The 26,544-nt window shown below is 41.3% G+C and overlaps 1 protein-coding gene across 3 annotated transcripts in view; it reads left to right on the top strand.

Annotated features, from left to right (window-relative positions):
• Positions 1–26,544, top strand: part of bnc2 (basonuclin 2) — an 803,167-nt gene that overhangs the window by 536,512 nt on the left and 240,111 nt on the right. For 2 of the 3 annotated variants that reach the window (XM_039758207.1, XM_039758209.1), the window contains exons 3-4: positions 16,654–16,756; positions 24,452–24,699. In XM_039758207.1, coding sequence (XP_039614141.1) covers positions 16,654–16,756; positions 24,452–24,699 — 351 coding nt within the window. The remainder of the gene's footprint in view (positions 1–16,653; positions 16,757–24,451; positions 24,700–26,544) is intronic. The other variant, XM_039758208.1, reaches the window with a different exon arrangement.

Below are 26,544 nucleotides of genomic sequence, written 5' to 3'. Positions count from 1 at the left end.
TATTCATCGAGACCCCCACCAGTGTCACCAGGCTGTTTGTGTCGGTGTGTGTTTATGCATGTGTGTTCACCACAAGTGTGGCAGACACCAGCACAGGGCAGTTGCTTCTCTTATTTATTTTGCCTTGCAATACACATTACAATAAGCTGTTTACTGATTTATAACAACCAAACGTGACAGTGTAGTTATTTTCACTGATTTAATTTGGCAAAGCTTTCTAGAAATTAAAACATCCTGGAAATATTAAGAAGAATGTATAAAAAAGGGCGGCACGGTGGCGCAGTGGGTAGCGCTGCTGCCTCGCAGTAAGGACTCCTGGGTTCGCTTCCCGGGTCCTCCCTGTGTGGAGTTTGCATGTTCTCCCCGTGTCTGCGTGGGTTTCCTCCGGGCGCTCCAGTTTCCTCCCACAATCCAAAGACATGCAGGTTAGGTGGATTGGTGATTCTAAATTGGCCCTGTGTGTGCTGGGTGTGTTTGTGTGTGTCCTGCGGTGGGTTGGCACCCTGCCCAGGATTGGTTCCTGCCTTGTGCCCTGTGTTGGCTGGGATTGGCTCCAGCAGACCCCCGTGACCCTGTATTCGGATTCAGCGGGTTGGAAAATGGATGGATGGATGTATAAAAAAGTTCATTCTAGCAGAGTTTAGAAATCAGAAGCAGCATAATGATTTCTGTGTTGCAGTCAGATGCCTAATATACTCAGTGGTCACTTTATTATTTCCACAGCACTGTCATATCCAGGGTGGCACGGTGGCGCAGTGGGTAGCGCTGCTGCCTCGCAGTAAGGAGATCTGAGTTCGCTTCCCGGGTGCGAGGAGTTTGCATGTTCTCCCCGTTTGGCGATTCCAAATTTATATAGCAGATTTTCATACAAAAAGTAGCTCAAAGTGCTTTACATAATGAAGAAAAGAAAAATAAAAGACAACATTAGTTAACATAGAAAAGGAGTAAGGTCCGATGGCCAGGGTGGACAGAAAAAAAACTACAGACGGCTGGAGAAAAAAAATAAATAAAATCTGCAGGGGTTCCAGGCCACGAGACCACCCAGTCCCCTCTGGGCATTCTACCTCACATAAATGAAATAGTCCTCATTGTAGTTAGGGTTCTCACGGAGTCACTTGATGCTGATGGTCATGCAGACTTCTGGTTGTTAATCCATCCATCATTGTTGGAACATCACGGTGCTTTGAGTAGATGGTGGTGGCCAAAAGGACACCGGAAAAAGAAACAGAAGAGAGAGTAGGGGTTAGTACAGATTTCAGAGCCACCATGAATAGTTATTATAATGAGTCGGAGATACAGAGTGGCAGGATTTTGATTATAGTGAGGTTATGAGAAGGCCATGTTACAGTAATGTGTTTTTAGCAGTTTTTTTAAAGTGCTCCACCGTATCAGCCTGGCGAATTCCCATTGGCAGGCTATTCCAGATTTGAGGTGCATACCAGCAGAAGGCCGCCCGCCTCACCACTTCTTTTAAGTTTAGCTTTTGGAATTCTAAGCAGATACTCATTTGAGTGTCTCTATTGTGTGTGTGTGTGCCCTGTGGTGGGCTGGCGGCATGCCCGGGGTTTGTTTCCTGCCTTGCGCCCTGTGTTGGCTGGGATTGGCTCCAGCAGTCCCCCTTGACCCTGTAGTTGGGATATAGTGGGTTGGATAATGGATGGATGGATGGATGTCATATGCAAGAGACACAGTTCACTTCACGATTATGGCCTCCTTTAATGAAACTGGCATTGAAATACAGTGGCCACTTGATAGGGTCCGCCTGTTGAGTACCAGGTAGGAGACGGGCCCTCTTTTGCCTCCAGAACTGCTTGATTTAAGGCTACTTGAATTACTAAGGTGCTAAGATAAGGATTTTGGTCCACGCTGACCTAATGTCATGAGTCAGATCTTTTGGCCCTGAATCTCCCTTTTCACTTAATCCCCAATATGCTCTAATCGACTGAGACCTGGGGAATATGCAGGTCATTAGAAATCACTAACGTCATTGTCATGTTTGTGGAACCAGTTTGAGATGTTGTGGGATTTCTTATGTGGCACATTATTTCATTAGAAAACAGTTAGCGAATGCACAACATGCTCAGGAGCAATGATTTCAGATGACCTTCAGTTGGCATTATGTGTCCAAATGTAAGCCAAAAAACATTACACTGCCATCACCAGCTGGTACTTTTGATACAAGGTGGGATGAATTCATGCTGTTTTCAACCAGTAATGACCCTGTCATCTGTATGTCACAACAGAAATCTACATTAGACTATTGACATTTTTCCCGTCTAAAATTGTCCAATAATAGCGCTCATGGGCTCAACATAGCCTCGTCTTCTTGTTCTTAGCTAATAGGTCTGTAAACTAGTGTGGTCTTCAGCTGCTATAACCCATTCTCTTCAAGGTCTGAAATGCTATTGTGACACATGCCCGGACACCACCAGACTGACACCACATCTTTATTCACAGTTCTTGCACAGCACACAGTGCCCCCAGCACCAATCACCCTCTCCACGGGTCTCTCTTCCAAATGTCCGTGGGCCGCCTTTCCTCTCTCCACGGGACCTTCATCCTGCTCCCACTCCCGACTCTACCTCCTTGATTGTAGGGAGGTGGCCCCTTTTATTTCCATCCGGATGAACTCCAGGTGCCTGACGATGTTCCTGGTGTGGCGGAAGTGCTGCCCTTGCACCCGGAAGCGCTCTGGGCGTCCCTGGAAGGGTCGTCCTCCATCTTCCAGGGTGTGGTGGAAGTACGTGTTTCCCGGGCTTTCTGAGGCTCGGGGTGCCCCCCTGGTGGTGGATTTGAGCCTCCTTGCTCCTCTCCCGTGGTCCTCTCCAGATCCAGGGCGGTTGCCCCCTCGTGGCCCGGAGAGACGTACACGCCACCTCCCGGTCCTTCCAGGCGTCCCGACTGGGTCTGGCCCCCAGCTGCTTGTGACACTATGCGTTCTAAAATCGCCTTCTGCACACCACTCATGTGAATGTGAGGATTTTTGTCTTTTCTGTTAGTTTGGACGAGTCTCACCAATTCTCCTCTGACTTCTGTATTTAACAAGACTGCTGCTCATTAGATGTTTATCACACATGAAAATCCGAGGAAATTAGCTGGAATCACCACATCTGGCACCATTAGTCATACGACGGTTAAAGTCACTTGCCCATTCTAATATTTGGTCAAAAAACAAGTAAACCCCTTGACCTTGTCTGCATGCCACATGATTGGCTGTTTGGAGGAGCAGGCTATTTGGCCACTGATTATGTCACGCTCAGCATGCTAAACAATGTAATCCTGTGCTGTAAAGCGTTTTGGATATTCGTTTTAAGGCGGTATGACATACAGTAGTATTACCAGTCGTACTTCAGGAATCCAGTGTTTGATGTCCATGTGGAGTTTTTATGTTTTCCATTTGTCTGAATGGATTTTGTTTTTCTCTCTCAAAGTCTTTAATTGCTTTGCCTTTTGAGTTGTCCACAGTTGTTTCTTATCTTGCGGACAGTGCTGCCAGAATAAGCTCTGAACCCCCACATCCTTGAATTGGTTTAAGCAGTTTTAAAAATGAGATATTATTTTTTTTTTTTGTCATTTGAACATTGAAGTGTTTAAAATAATGAAGGGAATTAGCGCAGTGGATCGAGGCGGTGACTTTAAATTGAGTTCTATCTATCTATCATATAGTGCCTTTCATATCTATCTATCTATCTATCTATCTATCTATCTATCTATCATATAGTGCCTTTCATATCTATCTATCTATCTATCTATCTATCTATCTATCTATCTATCTATCTATCTATATATCTATCTATCTATCTATCATAGAGTGCCTTTCATATCTATCTATCTATCTATCTATCTATCTATCTATCTATCTATCTATCTATCTATCTATCTATCTTATAGTGCCTTTCTATCTATCTATCTATCTATCTTACAGTATCTCTAAACCATTCATACAGTATTTGTAATATTATATTTTGCATTTCCTAGCTACTTATTTGTATATGTTATATTCTATATCTACCTGTTTTTATTGTGCCTTTCCATTCTATCTACAGTATTTATATATTTTAGGTTGAGGTAGTGCTCATGAATTGACTGTGAGCCTACAGCAAATACAGACACTAAACATATAAAAATAAAATAAAGTGTTTTATTATAGAAAAGACTAAATACAACTGAAAGAACACAAAATCCACCAAAGGGATGCGATAACAAATCTAATCTATATCTTGTATAGTCCCTTTCCTGTCTATCTCTTTATCTGTCTGTCACTTATTTTCCAAGTCTATCTATCACCTTGGAGTGCACCTTTTGTTTTGAAAAATCAGTTCCAGCAATCCAGATTTATGTGACATTGATATCAGTAAGTGCCTTATTTCCACTTACGTTGTTAAGGCTTCGCATAATGACAATATACTGTAAGCAAATGGTAATGTAAAGCCCCTCAATCCAAGGTTAAGTTAATACTGATAGAAGAGGCGAGTGTTCCACCTCACGCTATGTGGTAAAATGCCTGAGCAGCACCTGGTAGGAATGGCCAACATAATAAAAGTTGTAGGTTTACAAAGGAAAATATACATGCAATTACAGTAATTTATTTACTACTCCTTAAACCTTTATTTTATATTGTGCCTCTCCTAGTGAATATCATAGAAGGTGATGTAAAAAGTAAATAATAATAAAATACTTAACCTCTGCCTTTCAGTGATATGGTTGTGATTGTTGAATATTAATGTCTAGGGGTTGGAGGAGTCAGTCGGCATTTTTTGTTCTGATTTTACTTGTCCTGAATGGAAAGGTGGCTAATTTGCTTTGAACGCCTTTGCTCTCTGCACCGTGCATTTGTGAAAATGGCAGCTAAAAAAGTGCCGTTTGCTTCCTCTCCCTCCGGAAAGAGCTGCAGAGGAAACACTGGCTAGACACTTCAATGACTAATTTCAAGTATCTGGCAAACCAATTGATGTCAGCCTTCCTTTCTGTGGTGACAAAAAATTCTTGAGCGTATGTTAGAGCATAGGATCCCAGGGCAGGCCACCGGGCCACAAGCACTTTGTCTCCATTGCTGCTGCTTAACACAAGAGCTCTGATTTGCAGTCCTTATCTTCTCCTCCAAGACTTTTATTTATTTCCTTTTTTTATTTATCGGGACATGGGTAATTGCCTTAGCAAATGAACTGATTTGTTCCAATAATTCCAATAATTGTTTTCTTCATTTTACAAAACTAAGCAGGCTCTTCAACCTTGTTAACTGAGAGAAAAAGAAAGTTATTAGAAAGCCCCTGACAGAGATGGCAGCAGAACAGACAGCTTTGCTTAATTGCTTTATTACACCAAGTTAAGTATCTTCTCAGCTGTCAAGTGAGCCTGTAAATAGACACACCAGTTGAAGCTCGCCTGACTGGAATGTTTTGGCCTGCAGATTGCGGAGCACACTGTGCAGTCAGGGTACCCAGTGTAAGTGCTCCTTAATCTCTTCGGAATAGTGAAGTACATCCATAAGCAGTGCTCACCGTAACCCTCTGTCTGTCAACAAGTAGGAAAGGGGGGGGCAGCAAAGAAAGTATCCAGAAGATTAAAGTCATTAGTCTGGAGCTGGCGTGGAGAGAAGACGAATCATATACTTAAACTCCTCTAATGCATCTACAAAGTGAATCCTGCACGTACCCCAGGATACCCCAAGATAACGCAAATGTGAGAAAAGACGCATCTTAGAAGTCCAAAGTCCATGACATACAGTACATCTTGAAAGTATTCACAGCACATCACTTTCTCCACATTTTGTTATGTTACAGCCTTATTCCAAAATTTATTAAATTCATTTTTGTCCTCAGAATTCTACACACAACACAACAAAAAAGTTTACTTGAGGTTTACAAATTTATTAAAAATAAAAAAACTGAGAAATCCCATGTCCATAAGTATTCACAGCCTTTGCTCAATACTTTGTCGATGCCCCTCTGGCAGTAATTCCAGCCTCAAGTCTTCTTGAATATGATGCCACAAGCTTGGCACACCTATCCTTGGCCAGTTTCGCCCATTCCTCTTTGCAGCACCTCTCAAGCTCCATCAGGTTGGATGGGAAGCGTCGGTGCACAGCCATTTTAAGATCTCTCCAGAGATGTTCAATCAGATTCAAGTCTGGGCCACTCGAGGACATTCACAGAGTTGTCCTGAAGCCACTCCTTTGATATCTTGGCTGTGTGCTTAGGGTAGTTGTCCTGCTGAAAGATGAACCGTCGCCCCAGTCTGAGGTCAAGAGCGCTCTGGAGCAGGTTTTCATCCAGGATGTCTCTGTACATTGCTGCAGTCATCTTTCCCTTTATCCTGACTAGTCTCCCAGTTCCATCCCCACAGCATGATGCTGCCACCACCATGCTTCACTGTAAGGATGGTATTGGCCTGGTGATGAGCGGTGCCTGGTTTCCTCCAACGTGACGCCTGGCATTCACACCAAAGAGTTCAATCTTTGTCTCATCAGACCAGAGCATTTTGTTTCTCATGGTCTGAGAGTCTTTCAGGTGCCTTTTGACAAACTCCAGGCGGGCTGCCATGTGCCTTTTACTAAGGAGTGGCTTCTGTCTGGCCACTCTACCATACAGGCCTGATTGGTGGATTGCTGCAGAGATGGTTGTCCTTCTGGAAGGTTCTCCTCTCTCCACAGAGGACCTCTGGAGCTCTGACAGAGTGACTGAACATCGAGTTCTTGGTCACCTCCCTGACTAAGGCCCTTCTCCACCGATCGCTCAGTTTAGATGGCCGGCCAGCTCTAAGAAGAGTCCTGGTGATTTCAAACTTCTTCCACTTACAGATGATGGAGGCCACTGTGCTCATTGGGACCTTCAAAGCAGCAGAAATTTTTCTGTAACCTTCCCCAGATTTGTGCCTCGAGACAATCCTGTCTTTAAGGTCTACAGACAATTCCTTTGACTTCATGCTTGGTTTGTGCTCTGACATGAACTGTCAACTGTGGGACCTTCTATAGACAGGTGTGTGCCTTTCCAAATCCTGTCCAATCAACTGAATTGACCACAGGTGGACTCCAATTAAACATCTCAAGGATGATCAGGGGAAACAGGATGCACCGAAGCTCAATGTGGAGCTTCATGGCAAAGGCTGTGAATACTTATGTACGTGTGATTGCTCAGTTTTTATATTTTTAGTAAATTTTCAAAAATCTCAAGTAAATTTTTTTCACGTTGTCATTATGGGGTGTTGTGTGTAGAATTCTGAGGAAAAAAATGAATTTAATCCATTTTGGAATAAGGCTGTAACATAACAAAATGTGGAAAAAGTGATGTGCTGTGAGTACTTTCCGGATGCACTGTATTCTACCATGTATGACATTTCAATCCAATTAGGGTATGTGACGACCTCAGCTAGGTACCAGTACAAGGGTTCAACAGTGAAACCCGCAATCTCAGAATAACAGAGATACGAGTGCACGTTTAGTCTGGGAGTCACACGATTTAACGTACTTCTGTCAGGTCATGGAATTCAGGCTCATCAGAGCTTAGGGTAAGAAGACAACACCAAACTTCTGTTTTAAGTGAATCTGTCTGGAAGCCTGTTGCTGAGGACAAAGATGGAGAAATATGCTATCCTGGGAGTTGAGTATCCCCATTCCTTGGCTCAGCACAGGAAGTTAACCTTCATCTTTGTCATTTCGGGCTCATTGAGGCTATCATTGGAGGTTTGGTCAATGTCAAGAGGAAAAACCTGCACCTGAGGACAGTGGTAAAGAGGGAAACCAATGAATTCCAGGTGTCAAAGAGTAAACGTGGATATTACCCACTAAGGTTATTCAGTCTATTTGTAGATTTGACTATGAATATATAGTGGATCTCTGATGAAGGTGTTAACAGAGTGAATGTAGCCAGTTGCACACAGCTCATCAGAGAAAGTACACCTGAGGATGATGATGATGATGATGATGATGAAGAGCTAGTGCATCCCAGATGTCAAATACTTTGACCTATTCCAGCCCCTAACAAGAGTTCAGTCCGAGCAGTACTTAGCATCACAGAAAACTAATTGCTGGATGGGATATCGATAGAATGAATCAGTCGTCTTCATCAGGTTCAAAATGGGACAGTGGAGAATAGAAAGCTGATGATGTGCAGTCTTTTTCAAGAGGTAAATTCAGTCTCCGTGTGGTTTTGAAAATAAAACTGTATAGTGCTTAATGTGCCTCACATTAAAGGAGTTCTGGGTATTACGTTATTCTACAGAGACAGAGATTCTTGTACTGACTCAAGACGAGACATCATTCATTCATACAGCACTTATGTGGTTATGGTCATCACTTAACATGGTTAGAACACTCTAGACGAGAGCAGGCCATTCAGCCCAACACAGCTCGCCAGTCCTATCCACTTATTTCTTCCAAAAAAACATCAAATCGAGTTTTGAAAGTCCCTAACGTCTTACTGTCTACCACACTCCTTAGTCGCTTATTCCAAGTGTCTGCCGTTCTTTGTGTAAAGAAAAACTTCCTAATGTTTGTGCGAAATTTCCCCGTCACAAGTTTCCATCTGTGTCCCCGTGTTCTTGATGAACTCATTTTTAAGTCTCGATCCACTGGACTAATTCCCTTCATCATTTTAAACACTTCAATCATGTCACCTCTTAATCTTCTTTTGTTTAAACCGTAAAGGCTCAGCTCTTTTAATCTTTCCTCATAATTCAACCCCTGTAGCCCCTGAATCAGCCTAGTCGCTCTTCTCTGGACCTTCTCTAGTGCTGTTATGTCCTTTTTGTAGTCTGGAGACCAAAACTGCACCCAGTACTCCAGATGAGGCCTCACCAGTGTGTTATAAAGCTTGAGCAGAACCTCCTGTGACTTGTACTCCACACATCAAGGCGCTATATAACCTGACATTCTGTTAGCCTTCTTAAAGGCTTCTGAACACAGCCTGGCAGTTGATACTGTGAGTCCACTACGACTCCTAAGTCCTTCTTAACTCATTTTAAAGTCCTAGTTTTGATCCACTGTACTAATTCACTTCATCATTTTAAGCACTTCAGTCAGGTCTCCTCCTCATCTTCTTTTGCTTAAACTATAAAGGCTCAGCTCTTTTAATCTTTCCTCATAACTCACCCCCTGTAGCTCCTCAATCAGCCTAGTCGCTCTTCTCTGGACCTTCTCTAGCGCTGTTATGTCCTTTTTGTAGCCTGGAGACCAAAACTGCACCCAGTACTCCAGATGAGGTCTCACCAGCGTGTTATAAAGCTGGAGCTGAACCTCCTGTGACTTGTACTGCACACATCAAGGCGCTATATAACCTGACATTCTGTTAGCCTTCTTAAAGGCTTCTGAACACAGCCTGCCAGTCCACTACGACTCCTAAGTCCTTCTTAACTCATTTTAAAGTCCCAGTCTCGATACACTGCACTAATTCCCTTCATCATTTTAAACACTTCAATCATGTCACCTCTTAATCTTCTTTTGTTTAAACCGTAAAGGCTCAGCTCTTTTAATCTTTCCTCATAATTCAACCCCTGTAGCCCCTGAATCAGCCTAGTCACTCTTCTCTGGACCTTCTCTAGTGCTGTTATGTCCTTTTTGTAGTCTGGAGACCAAAACTGCACCCAGTACTCCAGATGAGGCCTCACCAGTGTGTTATAAAGCTTGAGCAGAACCTCCTGTGACTTGTACTCCACACATCAAGGCGCTATATAACCTGACATTCTGTTAGCCTTCTTAAAGGCTTCTGAACACAGCCTGGCAGTTGATACTGTGAGTCCACTACGACTCCTAAGTCCTTCTTAACTCATTTTAAAGTCCTAGTTTTGATCCACTGTACTAATTCACTTCATCATTTTAAGCACTTCAGTCAGGTCTCCTCCTCATCTTCTTTTGCTTAAACTATAAAGGCTCAGCTCTTTTAATCTTTCCTCATAACTCACCCCCTGTAGCTCCTCAATCAGCCTAGTCGCTCTTCTCTGGACCTTCTCTAGGCTGTTATGTCCTTTTTGTAGCCTGGAGAGACCAAAACTGCACCCAGTACTCCAGACGAGGCCTCACCAGTGTGTTATGAAGCTTGAGCAGAACCTCCTGTGACTTGTAAAATGATTTTCAAGAAAAAGGTTTGGGAGAAATGAGATGAGGTTGAAAAAGCAGGCCAGAGCCAAAACCAAAAAAGTCATCAAGTTTAAAACGCTAAGAAAAGCGTTAAAGTTTTTTTAACCCTAAAAAATATTAGTTCATAACCAGGAATCCTAAACTCAGATACTCCGGAATAGAAAGTGCTGGTTTTTATGCCAATGCTATGAATGGCATCTCACATCACATCCAGTGAACAATATTTCATTGCAAAGTTAAACAGAAAATATTGCATAATGAAAAAAATGAATGTAAAAATCTAATCATTTGGGTGCAAAACTCCATATTTAATATATAGCATGTACTCCGACCTCATACAGAAGACAACAAAAATGAAAGAAAATGGCACATTATAACAGTATTCGAGACAACACCAAAAAGAGTTTGCATCCTAAGATAGCAAAGTGTGATTTTATCTCAGAATTTAAGAGTTCTGTCTAATCATAGGAAAAAAAAATCACAGAAGATGATGACGGTATTGATAAAGTTCGTTACTGTATACAGGGCGTTACGACACAGTTCCGTTCCTATCACATAGATGTAACCCGATTTTGGTGTAAGTTGAAACACACCCTAGCCCAAGTCACTTAACTATCCTAACACATTTGCAAAATAATAATCTAGAACATAAAAACACAACTAAGCCACAGAAAAAAGAAAAGGACATAAATATACTCTACTGTAGTAACAGACAAAATGAGTGTAAAAAAATTCCTTACCTTTCTTCCTTCTGATCTCTTTACAATGTCTAATTTCACGTCCATCGTGATGGCTTTCCTCTTCTTCGAAGCACTACCATCTGAAGACACTGACTTTTGTTTAGGAGCCATGATAAGGGCCAAAAAGTCACCAAACAAAGCAACACAAATGCAACACTTCCTCTGCGCACAACCAAACGAGTTCACCCACGTAGTCTGTAAGTACGACGCTAATGGCGTGAGCCAAAACACTCACATCTCAATTTTTTTAAAGTTTTTATGGGAGTGAGAGTTGCAAACTCGAAATGTCGTATGTCGAGACGTTGTAACCCGAGGACCCCCTGTATACGCATCATCCTGGTGGTATAGGGGAACTGGTAGGTACATCCCGGGAGTTAAATTTCATTTAATACCATTACTTTTCTCACAAAGAACAAATTATGAAGAAATTGCAAGGTAGTGATGAATTATGTCTAGAAGATTTCATTTGTGGTAGATCTCACACAGCAGTCCTTGAAGTAGCAAAACAGTAAGTCTAGATTTCATTAACCTCTAGAGTGAAACATCTGTAAAGGAGTAGAATCTGTAAGTGACAACTAGTTTGTGGGAAGACAACACGTGACGACTACAGAGAAGCTGGCGCAGGTGCTTCATAGGAGCTGAAGGAAATCAGCACATTCCGGACAAGCAATCTCACGTTGGTTATGCATACTGCAAAAGAAAACCCCACAGAGAACTTGTGACGGCATCAGTAATGTGAACCCAGTAGGTTCCATCCACATCAACAAGAAAGAAAAAAAAATAAAACACATCCAATCACAACTGAGAAGAAAGTCTACTTCCATCCTGACATACCTGCTATATCAGGCAAAGGGAATTTAATATCTTTGGCGATCTAACAAAGAACACATTACAGAGTCCTCATGGATGAGCAGTAAAATACATCTAGGATATTTCATGTAGTTCAATTGTGAAAATCCCTCCTGACGACAATAGAGAAAAAGCTGCAAGTTCATTGTGGGAGTTTAACATGCCGACTTCAAACTTTAATATCATTAGTGATCTGACACAAGACACATTGCAAATGCTTGGTGGAGTGTTAATAACACACATCTGCCAGATTTGGGCCAACTCAGTAGTGAAACTCGCCTTATGTTTCTAACAGTGAAACAGTAGTTTTTTTTTTTGTTTTTTTTTTGTTTTAATTAAACAGTGAAAGCTAAACGTGAAAATAAAGAAAGAGGGGGGTACAGCTGTGTGTATCATGGGAACTTAAGGAGACCTGCTTCAAGACAAACCTGCATGGCAAAGAAAACCTCACAGAAAACTTGGAATGGCATTGTCACTGTGAATCCAGTAGGTTACGTCAAGATGAACAGGAGAGGAACACAACTGAGAAGAAATTCTGGGTGTATCCTGAGAAAGCCTCTATTCCTGGTTGAGATCATTTCATATGATTAGTGATTTGACATGGGACACATTTCAGATGTCTCACAGAGTGTCAAATAATTTTAGTAGATTTTATCTATCTCAACAATGACATTTCCACTTGCAGACACTGGAGAAGGAAATGCAGGAACATTCTCAAGGTCAAAAGGATTGAGACTCAAAAGAAACTCACTCCTATTTAGCGACCCTTATCTCTGTATCACTATTTTACATCAAGCGGGTTTTGTCTAATTCTATTATGTAATCAATCAACTGGAGGGCTCTCACTGTGTGATGATTCATTCATAAATAAGTCTTATAAGAAACATTAATAAACAAATACAAAATCAATTGAGGTGAATTGTATCTTTATCAGACAAGGCTAGAGGTTCACAGCTCAAGGCAGTGGACTTCAAGCCATCATGCTAAAGTTATTACTGAAAATATTGTTAAATATACTTGAGAAATAATGATTACATCTATAGGAAAGGAACAGTTTTTTTTTTTTTTACCTCCTCTTTGCTCGATCAGCAGCTGGCTTGCTTGCTGCTGCTCCTATGTGGCGTGATCTCCATTGCGTGCGTCGCTTCGAATGTTTTAAAGTCACTGCCTTGTCTCTCTTCTCCCCTAGACATCCTCAAACTCTATTTGCTGTTCTGTTATTTCACAGAGTAATATTTTTCTGTTTATTTGCGCTAATGTGATCTTTACTCTCATTTTTTTGAGACTTCTAACCTGCTCTGCATGTGTATCACGGGCTTGCTTCCAAAGGTTGTAAGTATGACATGACTTGCCTGTCTTGCGGGACGTGAAAGTGTCTGTCTGTCTCATTTCAAAAGATCACGTCTCATCGCAGGAAAAAAAGTCTTATCTCGTCCCAAGATTTTTTTAATATATATATATTATATATACAGTGGAACCTCGGGTCACGAACGTTTCGGAACACGTACAAATTGGGTTACGACCAAAAAAGTTCGCCAAACTTTTGCATCTGTTCATGACCACACACTCGGGTGACGAACAAGCCAGTTTCCCTTCCGGTTCGTACGCGCCGATGATTTCCACACGTGTTCAGCCTGTCCCTGTGCATTCCCTGTGCATTGAGTGAGAGAGCGCGAGAGAGAGCGTGCGAGTGAGAGAGAGAGAGCGCTAGAGAGCGAGCAAGCGAGTGAGAGAGAGAGGGAGGGCTGGCCGCGTAAGGCTGAGAAGGCAGTTAAAGAATATACCGGGCTTGTTTTTAAAGAGACTGCTTCGAGCATTGTTTTAACCTTGTTGTATTTAATGAAGACTTTTTTCTATTGGATTTTAACCTCCACTTCACTTCTGTTTACAGCGATCGGTTCGTAGCGTGCTTCCAAAGGTTGTAAGCATTTTTGCAATGTTATTTTTCTTGGTTGTTTATTAAATTACGGATTTTTCAAATGTTCATGTTTTCCCTGTGATTAAAACTCATTAAAAAAAAAAAGTGTTTACAGTGATCGGTTTGTAGCATCCATTGTTGCATTGTTATTTTTCTTGGTTGTTTATTAAATTATGGATTTTTCAAATGTTCATGTTTTCCCTGTGCTTAAAACTCATTTAAAAAAGGCGTTTACAGTGAGCAGTTCGTAAGGCTATAGCGTGAACTCTTGCAATGTTAGTTTTCTCTGTTCAAGGTTTTCTCAGTGATATTCAATGTTTTTACATTTAGTTTACTATTACGCTGTGCATTCAATGGTATGATTAACTATTTTTTTCCATAAAAATCTATAAAGCAAAATATATACATCTATCTATCTCTCTATCATATAGTGCCTTCACATCTGTCTATCTATCTATCTATCTATCTATCATATAGTGCCTTTCACATCTATCTATCTATCTATCTATCTATCTATCTATCTATCTATCTATCTATTATATAGTGCCTTTCACATCTATCTATCTATCTATCTATCTATCTATCTATCTATCTTTTATATAGTGCCTTCACATTTATCTATCTATCTATCTATCTATCTATCTATCTATCTATCTATCTGTCTATCATATAGTGCCTCCACATCTATCTATCTATCTATCTATCTATCTATCTATCTATCTGTCTGTTTTTCATATAGTGCCTTTACATCTGTCTGTCTATCTATCTATCTATCTATCTATCTATCTATCTATCTATCATATAGTGCCTTCATAAAGCAAAATATATACAGTTTGTATGGTTTTCAAACCGATTAATTGTATTTACATACAATCCTATGCAGGAAATGACTTTGGGTCACGACCAAGTCGGGTTACGACCAGAGTTTTGGAACAGATTATGGTCGTGACCCGAGGTTCCACTGTGTATATATATATATAAGACTGTTCAATTCAAGCTACTTGATTGTGCAATTTAAATCGAACAGTATCTATCAAGCACCCGATTCATTGGGATCAGGCAGGGGTCAGAAGCACTAAGGCCTGGCCGATTTTTCACCAAAATGAAAGCTTGGGCTGAAAGTCAGAAAACAAAATGGGAATTAGAAGTATCCTAATTATTATTTTTGTGGTCAACTATTCTTCATTTTTGGATTCTTTGCTGTTTATGTGGCCTTCTTTTAAAGGGTAATTGTGCAGACACATAGGGCGAGTTTAGAGTTGCCCATCATCCTTATGTGTGCTCCCTTTACTCATTCATTTGTAGGTGCCATGCACCACCTGCTGCAAAGCAAACCTACTTCACGAGTATGCTTTACTTCTCCATACTAGACCTGAAATTCAGTTCTGGCATGAGTTGAAATTGGGTGAGTATGTTATTAGAGGTTTACTCTTGGGAGTCTACAGCTCTGTGATGTATAATACATACATATGTCGAGAGGCGTGATGGCACAGTGGTTAACACCTCACAAACATATGCAGTTTGCATATTTTCTCCATGTCCACAAATGGATCATTATTATTTTTTCTTTGTTGTCCCCAACATACGCAGGTAAGGGTGATGGGCAACCCTTAGTTATCCTTGTAGGAGCGAGTGGATGAATTTTCCCAAAGGTATACTTGTGCACTTGCAAGGGTTGTATCCCGCAGATTTACTTGATTACAGTATGCCTACTTGATACCCGCTTTTTGAATAAGCAAATGCAAACTGTGGAAGGATTGATCCTACGTATTAACATTTGTAATTTGTCATTTTACCCCAAATCATAGTGAAAATAATTGATAAATCTCAAGCGGTTAAGACTTGTACTTTAGAAATTATTATTGATTATCAATAGTTCCATTTCATTTGCATTATTTTGTGATCGCTGTTTTTACTGGAATATCTGGGCTCGAAAAACAAAAATGATGTCTAAGGCTAATTTAACGTGTACTGTACGTCAAGAGAGACACATGCAGTAAATACCATAAATACAGCAAACGGGCAAGCAATTTCCTTTTTTGCCAATTGATAAGACAGTAATCATCTGCAGTGCCAAACACTTTTCTTCTCAAGATTTATTTATTCCAACTTCCATCTCAGAACCAGCATCATAGGGGTCTTGAAGCATTTTAGGAGAGCTGAGCTTTGAGTAACTCAGCTTTTAAAACCTAAATATCTACATTCTAAAAAAAAGTGGTTTTCGGTAAGAAGCAAAGCACGCAGCATGAGCAACTTCAAATGGCATATCTCACAAGGATTAGCAATGCTGATTTATTTATCAGGCCTCCATTTGAACTTCAGCTAGTGACAAGAGCGTAAATATCTGCTGTTTAACCCTAGCATTGTACTTGGAGGCCTTACTTTTTCTTTTTTCGGGTTACCAGAAGTCTAGTGCATGCTATGAAAACTCAATTTAAAGCATGATGCTGCAGGAACAAGCTTGACTCTCTCGCAGATTCGATATCCTGGTTTTAATCCTGCTGGTACAGAGTTGGCCTGCTCTTCCTTTTTTGCATGTGCTTTTTTCCCCATGTACCATAGCTTTTCTACCATATCTTAAAGATATGTATGTGTCTGGTTACTTGACAACTCTAAGTTGCCCTTGTATGAACGTGTGAGTTAGTTTACGTGAGCAAGCCCTGCAGTGGCACTGTACTCTCCAGAGTTAGTTCCTGCCATGCGCTCAGTGTTGTTAGGATATGTTCTGGCTTCTCTGTGTCCCTCAATGGAAAAAATGGGATAGAAAATGGATGAGTAGACAGCTGTGTTATAATCTTGGACAGTTCGCCAATCCATTGCAGGGCTTGTACATCCACCATCACTCATTCATAAGGCCAATGGGATAAAAACTGAATAGACAGAAGGCTGTGGTGTCAGTTTAAAACCTGTGGAGAAGTGATCTGCATAAGAGACACATACAGTGCTGTTTTAAAAAGATCTCAACAATGTCAAATAAGAATATACTTAAACATCAGTATTATCAAGTACAGTACAAGTGATGCAGTACTCACTGTATACTGTAACTTAACATTTGTCATTGTTTATCCCTACAGGCCATTCGCTGCACACTGGTTAACTGCACTTGTGAATGTTTCCAGCCAGGGAAAATCAACCTGCGCACCTGTGACCAGTGCAAACATGGCTGGGTGGCTCATGGTAAGGCATCAAAAAAGATTCTATTTCTTTCTTTCTTTCTTTCTTTCTTTCTTTCTTTCTTTCTTTCTTTCTTTCTTTCTTTCAATAACCCGTGAGTCCATCTGGACAACAGGCTGGGGTGTAATACAAACACTGAAGCTCTGTACAAGAAAAAGGTCATCTCTATTTTTTAATTAGCATCATGTTCATTGTAGTGTGCAGGTCTCTGTTAAAGATATTTTATCAGTGTGTTATAGCAGGTTCAGATATCTGTGCAGCATTACTACTGGTGAGAAACACAAAACTCAATAAACTGATAAGAAAGGCTGACTCTGACTTGGGAATCAATTTGGACTCTGTGATGGCAATGATTGAGAGAAAGCCATTTACGAAAATACTGGCCCCATTACTATGCTATGGTTAAATAGAGGAGCAAATTGTGCAACAAACTGATCTAGTTGTACTGCTGCACAGAGTCAGTGCTGCTATATGAGGTCATTTTGGCTAGAGGTCATTACAATGCATAATTACTACTGGGGTGGTGCTGATCTCCTGCTTTTCAAAGGATTTTGAGCTGTGGCTTTCACTTTGTTCTGTCACACATTTTATCGTGTCATATGATTGCTGCTACAAGCTTTTTGCAGTTTACTTCAATATTATTAAAGTATCGATTATAGAGTACCTTTGAAATCTATCTATCTATCTATCATATAGTGCCTTTCACATCTATCTATCTATCATATAGTGCCTTCACATCTTTCTATCTTATAGTGCCTTCACATCTTTCTATCTTATAGTGCCTTTCACATCTATCTATCTATCTATCTATCTATCTATCTTATAGTGCCTTTCACATCTATCTATCTATTTATCTATCTATCTATCTGTCTATCATATAGTGCCTTCACATCTTTCTATCTTATAGTGCCTTTCACATCTGTCTATCTATCTATCTATCTTATAGTGCCTTTCACATCTATCTATCTATTTATCTAGTGCCCTTCACATCTATCTATCTATCTATCTATCTATCTATCTATCTATCTATCTATCTATCTTTTAGTGCCTATCACATCTATCTATCTGTCTGTCTGTCTGTCATGCAGGTGACCCAATGCTTAGTACTCCTGCCTCATGAATATAGCATTTCGGGTTCAAACACTATGGCTTGTCATTCTCTGTGTGGAGGATGTAAGTTCTAGAGTTTTTTTCCATCAGGTGCTGCTCATTCCCACATCCCTCATAGATGTGCTTTTTGATATGAACTGGTGCCCCATCCAGAGTGACCACCTGAATCGCACCCTATACTGTATGTCCGTTTTAGATTTCCATTTTTCCTGAACTAATGGTCAATAGTTGTTTCCGGACCAACATTTTTAAAGTCAATTGTCTCATTTATGCGTTGTGTATTACAAATAAACACATTGCCTCCTCTTCATTTTACGGTTAATTCTTTATCAAGAAAACTGCTTTCTAGTCATGTTTTCCACTGTCATTCGAACAAAAAAAGGATAAAAGAAAACACCTGTTTGGCTCGCAGGATTTGGCCAGACACTCAGAGAGCGACCGTCACAAGCCCCGATTTTTTTTTATAGACCTGTCAGTAAATTTTCTTTCCCTTTTTTTTAAAATCATTTCATCTTTACGCTGGCAGTAACTCTGACAAGTAGTTCTTCATTTTTATTATATTCGTGTCTGGCAGAATCCGTTGTCAGGCAAAAACCTCGTCAGCGGAAAACCTGTCGTAGGATCAGAGGAGACAAAAACAGGTGTCACACAAGCAGTCAAAACTGCGAAACGAGAGAAGGAGAGGAAAAGATGAGGATAAAGAGAGAAAGGCAGACAATTACAGTAATGCCCCTGCTTTTATCTCATAGATGTGTTATTATCTCGAGGTGCTGAGTGCGCGATTGTCTTAAAAAAAGAAGTCGGGCGACGCGGAGAAACTTGAGCGGCATTAGCGGAAGAGGCTCCGCGTGTTCCTGCGCTCGTGCGTGTGTGCGCGCTCGTGCGTTCACGCTCTCTTCAAAGCTGGATCACTTTCAAAGTATTCCGCAAAAAGGAAAAGAAAATTAGAAAAAAGAGGTGCAGACGGCGACGTCTCTGAAATAACTGTGGTTCTGCTTTCGGCTGTAGCAGCCCGGTGGCACCAAGTCTTGGAATGAGATCACAGAGAAACAAAGGAGAAAGATCTTAGTCGTGTGGGTGAGCTCTTCGTTTTATGGATTAGGTCCCGCGACTCACTGTCACATCGTATTTTATTTATTTTAGCGCCTCAGTGGGTATCGCTGCCACTTTACGGATTAACTGTTTTACGATCCACTGCTGTTTGTTATTCATGTGGATTCAGGATGTTCTCCATGTGTCTGAGTTTTGCCGAGGTAATCAATGTTTTCTTCCAACGTCCCCAGAGATGTGTGTGTTACAGCGTTAATCTGGCCCAGTTTAAGTGTGCGTGCGTGCGTGACGTGGCCCCGCGATGGATTGTCCAGGGTTGTTTCCTGACTTGTGTCCAGTTCTGTGAGGATAGGCCTCCGTGACCATAACATTACATAGATTGGAGGATTGTATACAATAATAATAATTTAACAAAAATATTGTTATAGTGCATAATATTACATAATGCCAGAATCAACCTCAATTTGCCAAATTTGGACCTGTGCATGACTGATCACGGCAATGAACTGTTAGCCTGTCAGGTATTGTTTGGTGCAGGGCCCAGGCACTCTGTGACCCCTGAATTGAATTTAGTGGGTTTCAACATCCATGCACCTGAGCTCTGTGATGGACTGCCACCCTGTTCAGGACTGGTTCCTGCATTAAGCCTGGTGCAGCAGGATTAATTAATTAATTAATTGCAGTGTATAGTCTTTTTTAACCTTCATAAAGCACTTTAAATAGGCAGTGGTGAGCCACTTCAGCTACTACCATCATGTACCATCCGACTGGATGATGTGATGACAGCCATTCTTATGCCAGCACATTTGCCGCACATTAGCTCTTAGGTGGTGAAGGAGTGTGAGAGATAGTTAGCCAAAATTTAGACAGAATGATTAGGGGGCAGAATTACCAGGCTGCGATGGGCAATTTAGCCTTAACATTGGTAAACACCCTACTCTTTTCGAAAGATGCCCAGGCATCGTTTTTGACCACAGAGAGTCAGGACCTTGATTTTACATCTCATCCAAAGGACATTGACAGTTGTTACAGCAAGGATGTTCCCGTCACTGCACTGGGGCATTGTGATCCACACACAGATGTGACCTTACCAACACCTCTTCCAGCGGCAGCCCAAGCTTTGTCTTTGGTTGCCTCTCATCCAAGTACTTGCCAGGCTTTAACATGCTTAGCTTCAGGTGGATTGGATGTTCTGAAGTGCAAGTGGCATGACTGCACTGAGGCTTCAGGACCCTGTAACTTTGAATTGAATTAAGCGGGTTTGAGAAGTTTATATGTATCACGGAGCCCTGCAATGGACTGGTGCCTTGTCCAAGAGATTGGTTCCTGCCTTGTGCCCAGCACTGCTGGGTAGGCACCAGAATCCCCTACAATCCTGAGCTGGACTGAGATGTTATTTACTTATCAAGTGTTATCATTTTGTTACTTTTGATTTTATAACACGTTTTAAAAAGAGAGTCGTCTTTTCAGGTCCTCAGGACTTTCTGCCATTAGCACAGGTAGCTTCTTTCCACAACACCAAATATATGTTGTTTGGTTAGGAGGAGGAGGAGGAGGAGGTGAGGAGCAGGCAGTTGCCGCACCCATCACATGACAAACCAACTCAGGACCCCAGATTAGGACCCGAGTGCAGCTGTGCAATTCGTGACACCTCAGCACCACACCAGTTCAGATGGAATGGAACTAGTGCTGGGCGGTATGACCAAATATCACGGTATTTTTCGAAATTATCCCGGTTTCACGGTATTTTTTTCTCACACATAATTGTGGATGTTAACCACATTTTCCTCCACAATTACTGCAGTCGACTGGCTAAGAATAACCTGTTCCACTGTTGTCATAAGCATTGTACATTGTCCAAAAAGACATTTTGATGTGCACACAAGTATTAATATAGGTTTGCATGGCCCCATAAAGGGGGTGGCACTAATGAAGAGAAGGAATCACATTGCATGACATCCATCCATCCATTTTCTAACCCGCTGAATCCGAATACAGGGTCACGGGGGTCTGCTGGAGCCAATCCCAGCCAACACAGGGCACAAGGCAGGAAGGACACACACCAACACACCAAGCACACACTAGGGCCAATTTAGAATCGGCAATCCATCTAACCTGCATTATCTTTGGACTGTGGGAGGAAACCCACACAGACACGGGGAGAACATGCAAACTCCACGCAGGGAGGACCCGGGAAGCGAACCCAAACGGGTCTCCTAACTGCGAGGCAGCAGCGCTACCACTGCGCCACCGTGCCGCCCCATTGCATGACAGTTGCAGTCAAAATATAGAACCTTTTTATTGAACAAATTTTGCAAACAACTTAATGTATAATTTTGACAACATATTTTCAGCTGTCCAAAGAGGCATTTAGACTTAGTTAAATATCCAGAGGTGCTGTCAAAAGTTGTATTGCACTGAACATGTCTTCGAAAAGGAACAAATAGTGAATTGTGAATTTCCCCTTGGGATTAATAAAGTATCTATCTATCTATCTATCTATCTATCTATCTATCTATCTATCTATCTATCTATCTATCTATCTATCTATCTATCTATCTATCTATCTAGTGAACATTTTTTGTAAACCAACTACACTTTCTGTGAATGTTAACAATCTCTGTCCACCGACACGTTAGCTAAATGGATATTAATGGCGTTGGTTCTCTCGATCCACCGCTTGCTCTTTATGTCGTTGGCAGTACCTCCAGCAAACGCGTCTACAAGTGAAGTGTCCTCTGGCTTTTTCAGTTTTACCTGAGGATGTGGAGGGTGCCAATCTTAGTTCAATATATTCATGGCACTCCAAAGCATGTTTGCGGCTAAGGTGGTACAGCACATCGCTCGTGTTGGCAACTTTAGCTCGACAGCATTTGCAGTAAATAGTTGTTTGGTCCACCAAAATATCTCCAGACAACAGACACGGCTCCTTTTTTCGGCAAAAGCTCTTCTGTGCCATCATGTTCAACTTTATCGTCTGCTACAGCTTCAGTTTCGTAATGTTCTCTGTCCATTTTCACCGCGCAATACCTCCACTAACACATGTACTCCGTTGCATGCGTGTTTAGCGGTGTAGCAGTGAAAAAGGTTCCCCCCTTAAACAGTTTCCCCCTGCGCCACATTCCAAACGTTCTTTAGGCTATTTAAACCGGTGTTGCGGTAAAAGAAAAATCCATATCATAACAAAAATAAAAATCAATGTTCGGTATGAAACGGTATTCCTCCCAGCACTAAATGGAACCAATGTGAGGTTTTTTTTATGGTGGAAGGAGTGCCAGTTCTGCCAGCAAGCCCCAGGTCTTCCCAGCAGGTTAGAGGGCTGGATGCAGGTTAACGTAATACGTCATCTCTAAACCTTGCAATGAAGTGACATCCTGTCCTGTACCCAGGTGTGGAATACACACAGTGGTGACACAATGGTGACCAGTGATAGTCTGGCTTTCTGGCTATGGTTATTTCCATCTTAAGCAATGTTTGAGACTTATCTGAGCTGACATTTTGAGCGCTGGCCGCTTGAGTGACTTGTTTAGCGTCACATCAGGATTCAGTGTGGGAGATTTGTCCTTCTAGTTTATAGACCACTGGACCAGGATTTCTATCTGGCACTTGACGTATCTCTCTACGTGACTCAGCTGTTTTCATTTGCAGAGCGCCTGTGTCATTATGGGAGCTTTCCATTAACTCTACAATTCGAAACATCCTCTTAATGATTTTATACAAGCAGTAGTAGAAGTGAAAAGTAATGAAGGTTTTGGGCACCTGTAAGCCTCTTTGACGTCCACATTTTGAAGATTGTCTACTTATTATTGGGTTGTTTGATCACTTGGTGTTTCCAAATTGGGTTAGGGATGTGTCTTGAGACTGGTATGAAAAACAAATTTATGGGATGCCATAATAACTGTATTTGTGATTGACTGGTGTCTAGTTCATCCATCCATCCATTTTCTAACCCGCTGAATCCGAATAGGGTCACGGGGGTCCGCTGGAGCCAATCCCAGCCAACACAGGGCACAAGGCAGGAACCTACCCTGGGCAGGGTGCCAACCTGCTGCAGGACACACACAAACACACACCCACACACCAATCACACACTAGGGCCAATTTAGAATTGCCAATCCACCTAACCTGCATGTCTTTGGATTGTGGGAGGAAACCGGAGTGACCGGAGGAAACCCACGCAGACACGGGGAGAACATGCAAACTCCACACAGGGAGGACCCGGGAAGCGAACCCAGGTCCCCTAACTGTGAGGCAGCAGCGCTACCACTGCGCCACCGTGCCATCTAGTTCAGTATAATTTAATTTACAAAACCAATACAATTAACTCCTTGAGGGCTGAATATTTTTTCCATAAAACTGTTTTCTGAAAAGCACACCAAGCAATTGTTTCACACATAAATCAACATATGTTGCTGTGGCTTCTGTCGGTGCCTGTTCGCCGTTTCTGGAAAGTGCGTGGGGACGGTTCGACGGGCAGCAGGAATGCACGGCGGGGTGGCTGCCTGGCTGTCTTCACGCGCAGCGCGACACAATCTGGTTTGTACCTCTCGTCGTTGTAAGTGAACGTCGCCGTAGGCGCATCAGCTACACGAACGTGTTCAGCACCACGATCAGCCAATGCCAGTACCTCACTTTTGTTTTGGATCCCACAAGTCAGAGTCTGATGCAGCGAGAATAAGCAAAATGTCATCCACGATGGCTTTGCGCATCTGCTGGTAGTCTCTCGCCCGATGTCGATGCCATTTTAGAGGTTGTTTGCTCTTCGCTACTCATGCACGTGTAGGGAATCCAGGTCAAATCAAGGAAGCTAACTTTCCTTCTAGCAAAGAGAGCTGAACTAGATAGAGATAGATAGATAGATAGATAGATAGATAGATAGATAGATAGATAGATAGATAGATATGATAAAGGAACTATATAATAGATAGATAGATAGATAGATAGATATGATAAAGGAACTATATAATAGATAGATAGATAGATAGATACTTTATTAACCCCAAGGGGAAATTCACATACTGTAATCCAGCAGCAGTATACTGATACAAAGAAACAATATTAAATTAAATAGTAATAAAAATGAAAAGAATTAAAATAAAATTAATGTTCGCATTTACTCCCCCGGGTGGAATTGAAGAGTCAAATAAAACTAAAAGTCAAACTAAAACATAACAACGGGTTTCGTCGCAGTTTACGGCTGATTAACATCCTCAAGTCCTAAATTTCGACAAAAGTCGACATCCGCCCTGAAAGAGTTAAAACAAAAAAGAAAATGTATAAAAAGTTTATGCTGTGCCAATGTCAATAGCACGACAGAAAAATCATGCAAAATATGCTGAGCACAGGGCACTGGCTGCTGTGTATGGAGTAGCTTTAATTTTAGAAAAAAAAAAACACCAGTAACCAGTTCTAATGTCTCCTGTTCTTGTAAGTTACCTTGAAAAAAGATGTCAGCTAAGCATACTGTCTAATAATGAATGTGCTGTTTTAATGACGCTGGTGTTATATTGTCTTCTCTTGTTTTGTTTTTCTCTCCTGACTATCGCTCAGCCCTGGACAAACTCAGTACCCAACACCTCTACCACCCAACGCAGGTGGAGATTGTGCAGTCCAATGTGGTGTTCGACATCAGTAGCCTGATGCTTTATGGTACGCAGGCAGTGCCGGTGCGCCTCAAGATTCTCTTGGACCGTCTCTTCAGCGTTCTCAAACAGGAGGAGGTGCTGCACATACTGCACGGCCTGGGCTGGACACTACGCGACTACGTCAGGGGATACATCCTACAGGTTTGCCTCCACGTCTTCATTATGGGTGGTGGTGGGTTTGGGGCTGGCACAGGGATCTAGGTTGTGTTTCTTTATTCTTCTTAGTAAACCAGTGCCTTATGGGAAAAAAAAAACACACTTAAGCACCTGTTTATTTAGACAAGCCACCACATCATGACTCTTTAGTCTGTTGTTTGTTTACGAAGTAAAAGGGTTCTGAACTGTTTACTGGTATTGTTGGCATTACACCAGGTGGCTGTGAACCACAGTAGTTCAGCCTGAGAATGAGAGACAAGTGCTTGTAGACTTTTAAATATTATAAGAACCCTCCGTGTACCCAGTGTGTGCTGCATCTATTTAGTTAACGTATGCTTACGTCTAAAGGGATTTACAAATTGTGATGCCATAAGTGCTTATCTATTTCTCCAGTGTGAAAGCTGGCAGGTTAAATGATTCACTGAGGGAGACTGGGAAGTGGAGACTGAACCACTAAAATAAAGAATGTATGTAGTAACTTCTTATGGTGAACACCATCTGAAGGTGTTATTTACACATAGTACTGTCATTTCCGTGTTCCTCTATACATGCAGCTTATAAGCTGGTTCCATTCTTCCTCAGTTAAAGTGTCATTTCACAGGGAACACCATTTATGATGCTCTGCAGGTGGCACCGTTTTTTCTGTTTTTTTTTTTTTCTCATTCAAAGCACATTTCCTCAGTAAACACCATTGTATAGTGCCTTTCAGGTCTTCTTCCAGTCTTCTAAGCATTGGAAGGTAATGTAGCTCACACACGGGCTGTCATTACACTGGGAACTAAGTCATGAAATGTGTGGTTTTAAACAGTACCTTTCTATAGTGAACTCATTTTCAGGTTATTTTTCAGGAAAAGAGTTGTTTCTGTATATCTACAATTTCCAAAACTGGCAAGTTAAATCTCACCATCAGGGTCACACAAAGAAACTCAAGACAAAAACTTTGCAGTCTAAATTGCACGTCTCCAACACGATCATAATGACTAGTGCGTTAGAGATTAAAACACACATTTGCTGGTCTAGTCCTTATCTCACTTTGTCACTTTGCAACTCTAAATATATTGCTAACCATTTTTGTACAATTTTATGCTTTTCTGATTTAACAGAAATCTGTCTGTCTGTCTGTCTGTCTGTCTGTCTGTCAGATAGATATATAGATATGAAAGGCACTATATAACAGACAGATATATAGATAGATATGAAAGGCACTATATAACAGACAGATAGATAGATATATAGATAGATATGAAAGGCACTATATAACAGACAGATAGATAGATAGATATAGTGCCTTTCATATCTATCTGTCTGTTATATAGTGCCTTTCATATCTATCTATCTATCTATCTATCTATCTATCTATCTATCTATCTATCTATCTATCTATCTATCTATCTATCTATCTATCTATTGATAGGTTATTTTTTGTCCTAATTCCAAAATATAAGATGTTTTCTCTTAAGGACACAAGAGGCATAGACAAGATTAAGCCTGTAACTTCATATTGGGGTGTGCTTGACAAGGATGGGAGACAGTGTATAGCCATCCAGTGGAGAACTTTGTTTCTTGGTGCAAAGAGAATTGTCTGCAACTTAGCATGAGCAAAAGAGGGAGCTGCTGACTAATACACCACAGAGACACTGTTCAGGTAGTGGATGTGGAAGTTTTTACATTGCTACAGGTACTTGGGGGTCCTCATCAGTGACAGACTGGAACGGACTTGTAACACAGAGGAACTATAGAAGAAGGGTAGAGAAGTTTTTTTTTTTTTTTGCATAGTAGACTGTGTTCCTTTAATGTGGTTAGCAACATCCTTTACAAGTTTTAGTATCC

Source organism: Polypterus senegalus, chromosome 7 (assembly GCF_016835505.1).
Source record: "Polypterus senegalus isolate Bchr_013 chromosome 7, ASM1683550v1, whole genome shotgun sequence".
NCBI classification, from domain to species: domain Eukaryota; kingdom Metazoa; phylum Chordata; class Cladistia; order Polypteriformes; family Polypteridae; genus Polypterus; species Polypterus senegalus.
The sequence above is the reverse complement of the archived record's forward strand: the minus strand, read 5'-3'. Positions and strand labels throughout refer to the sequence as shown.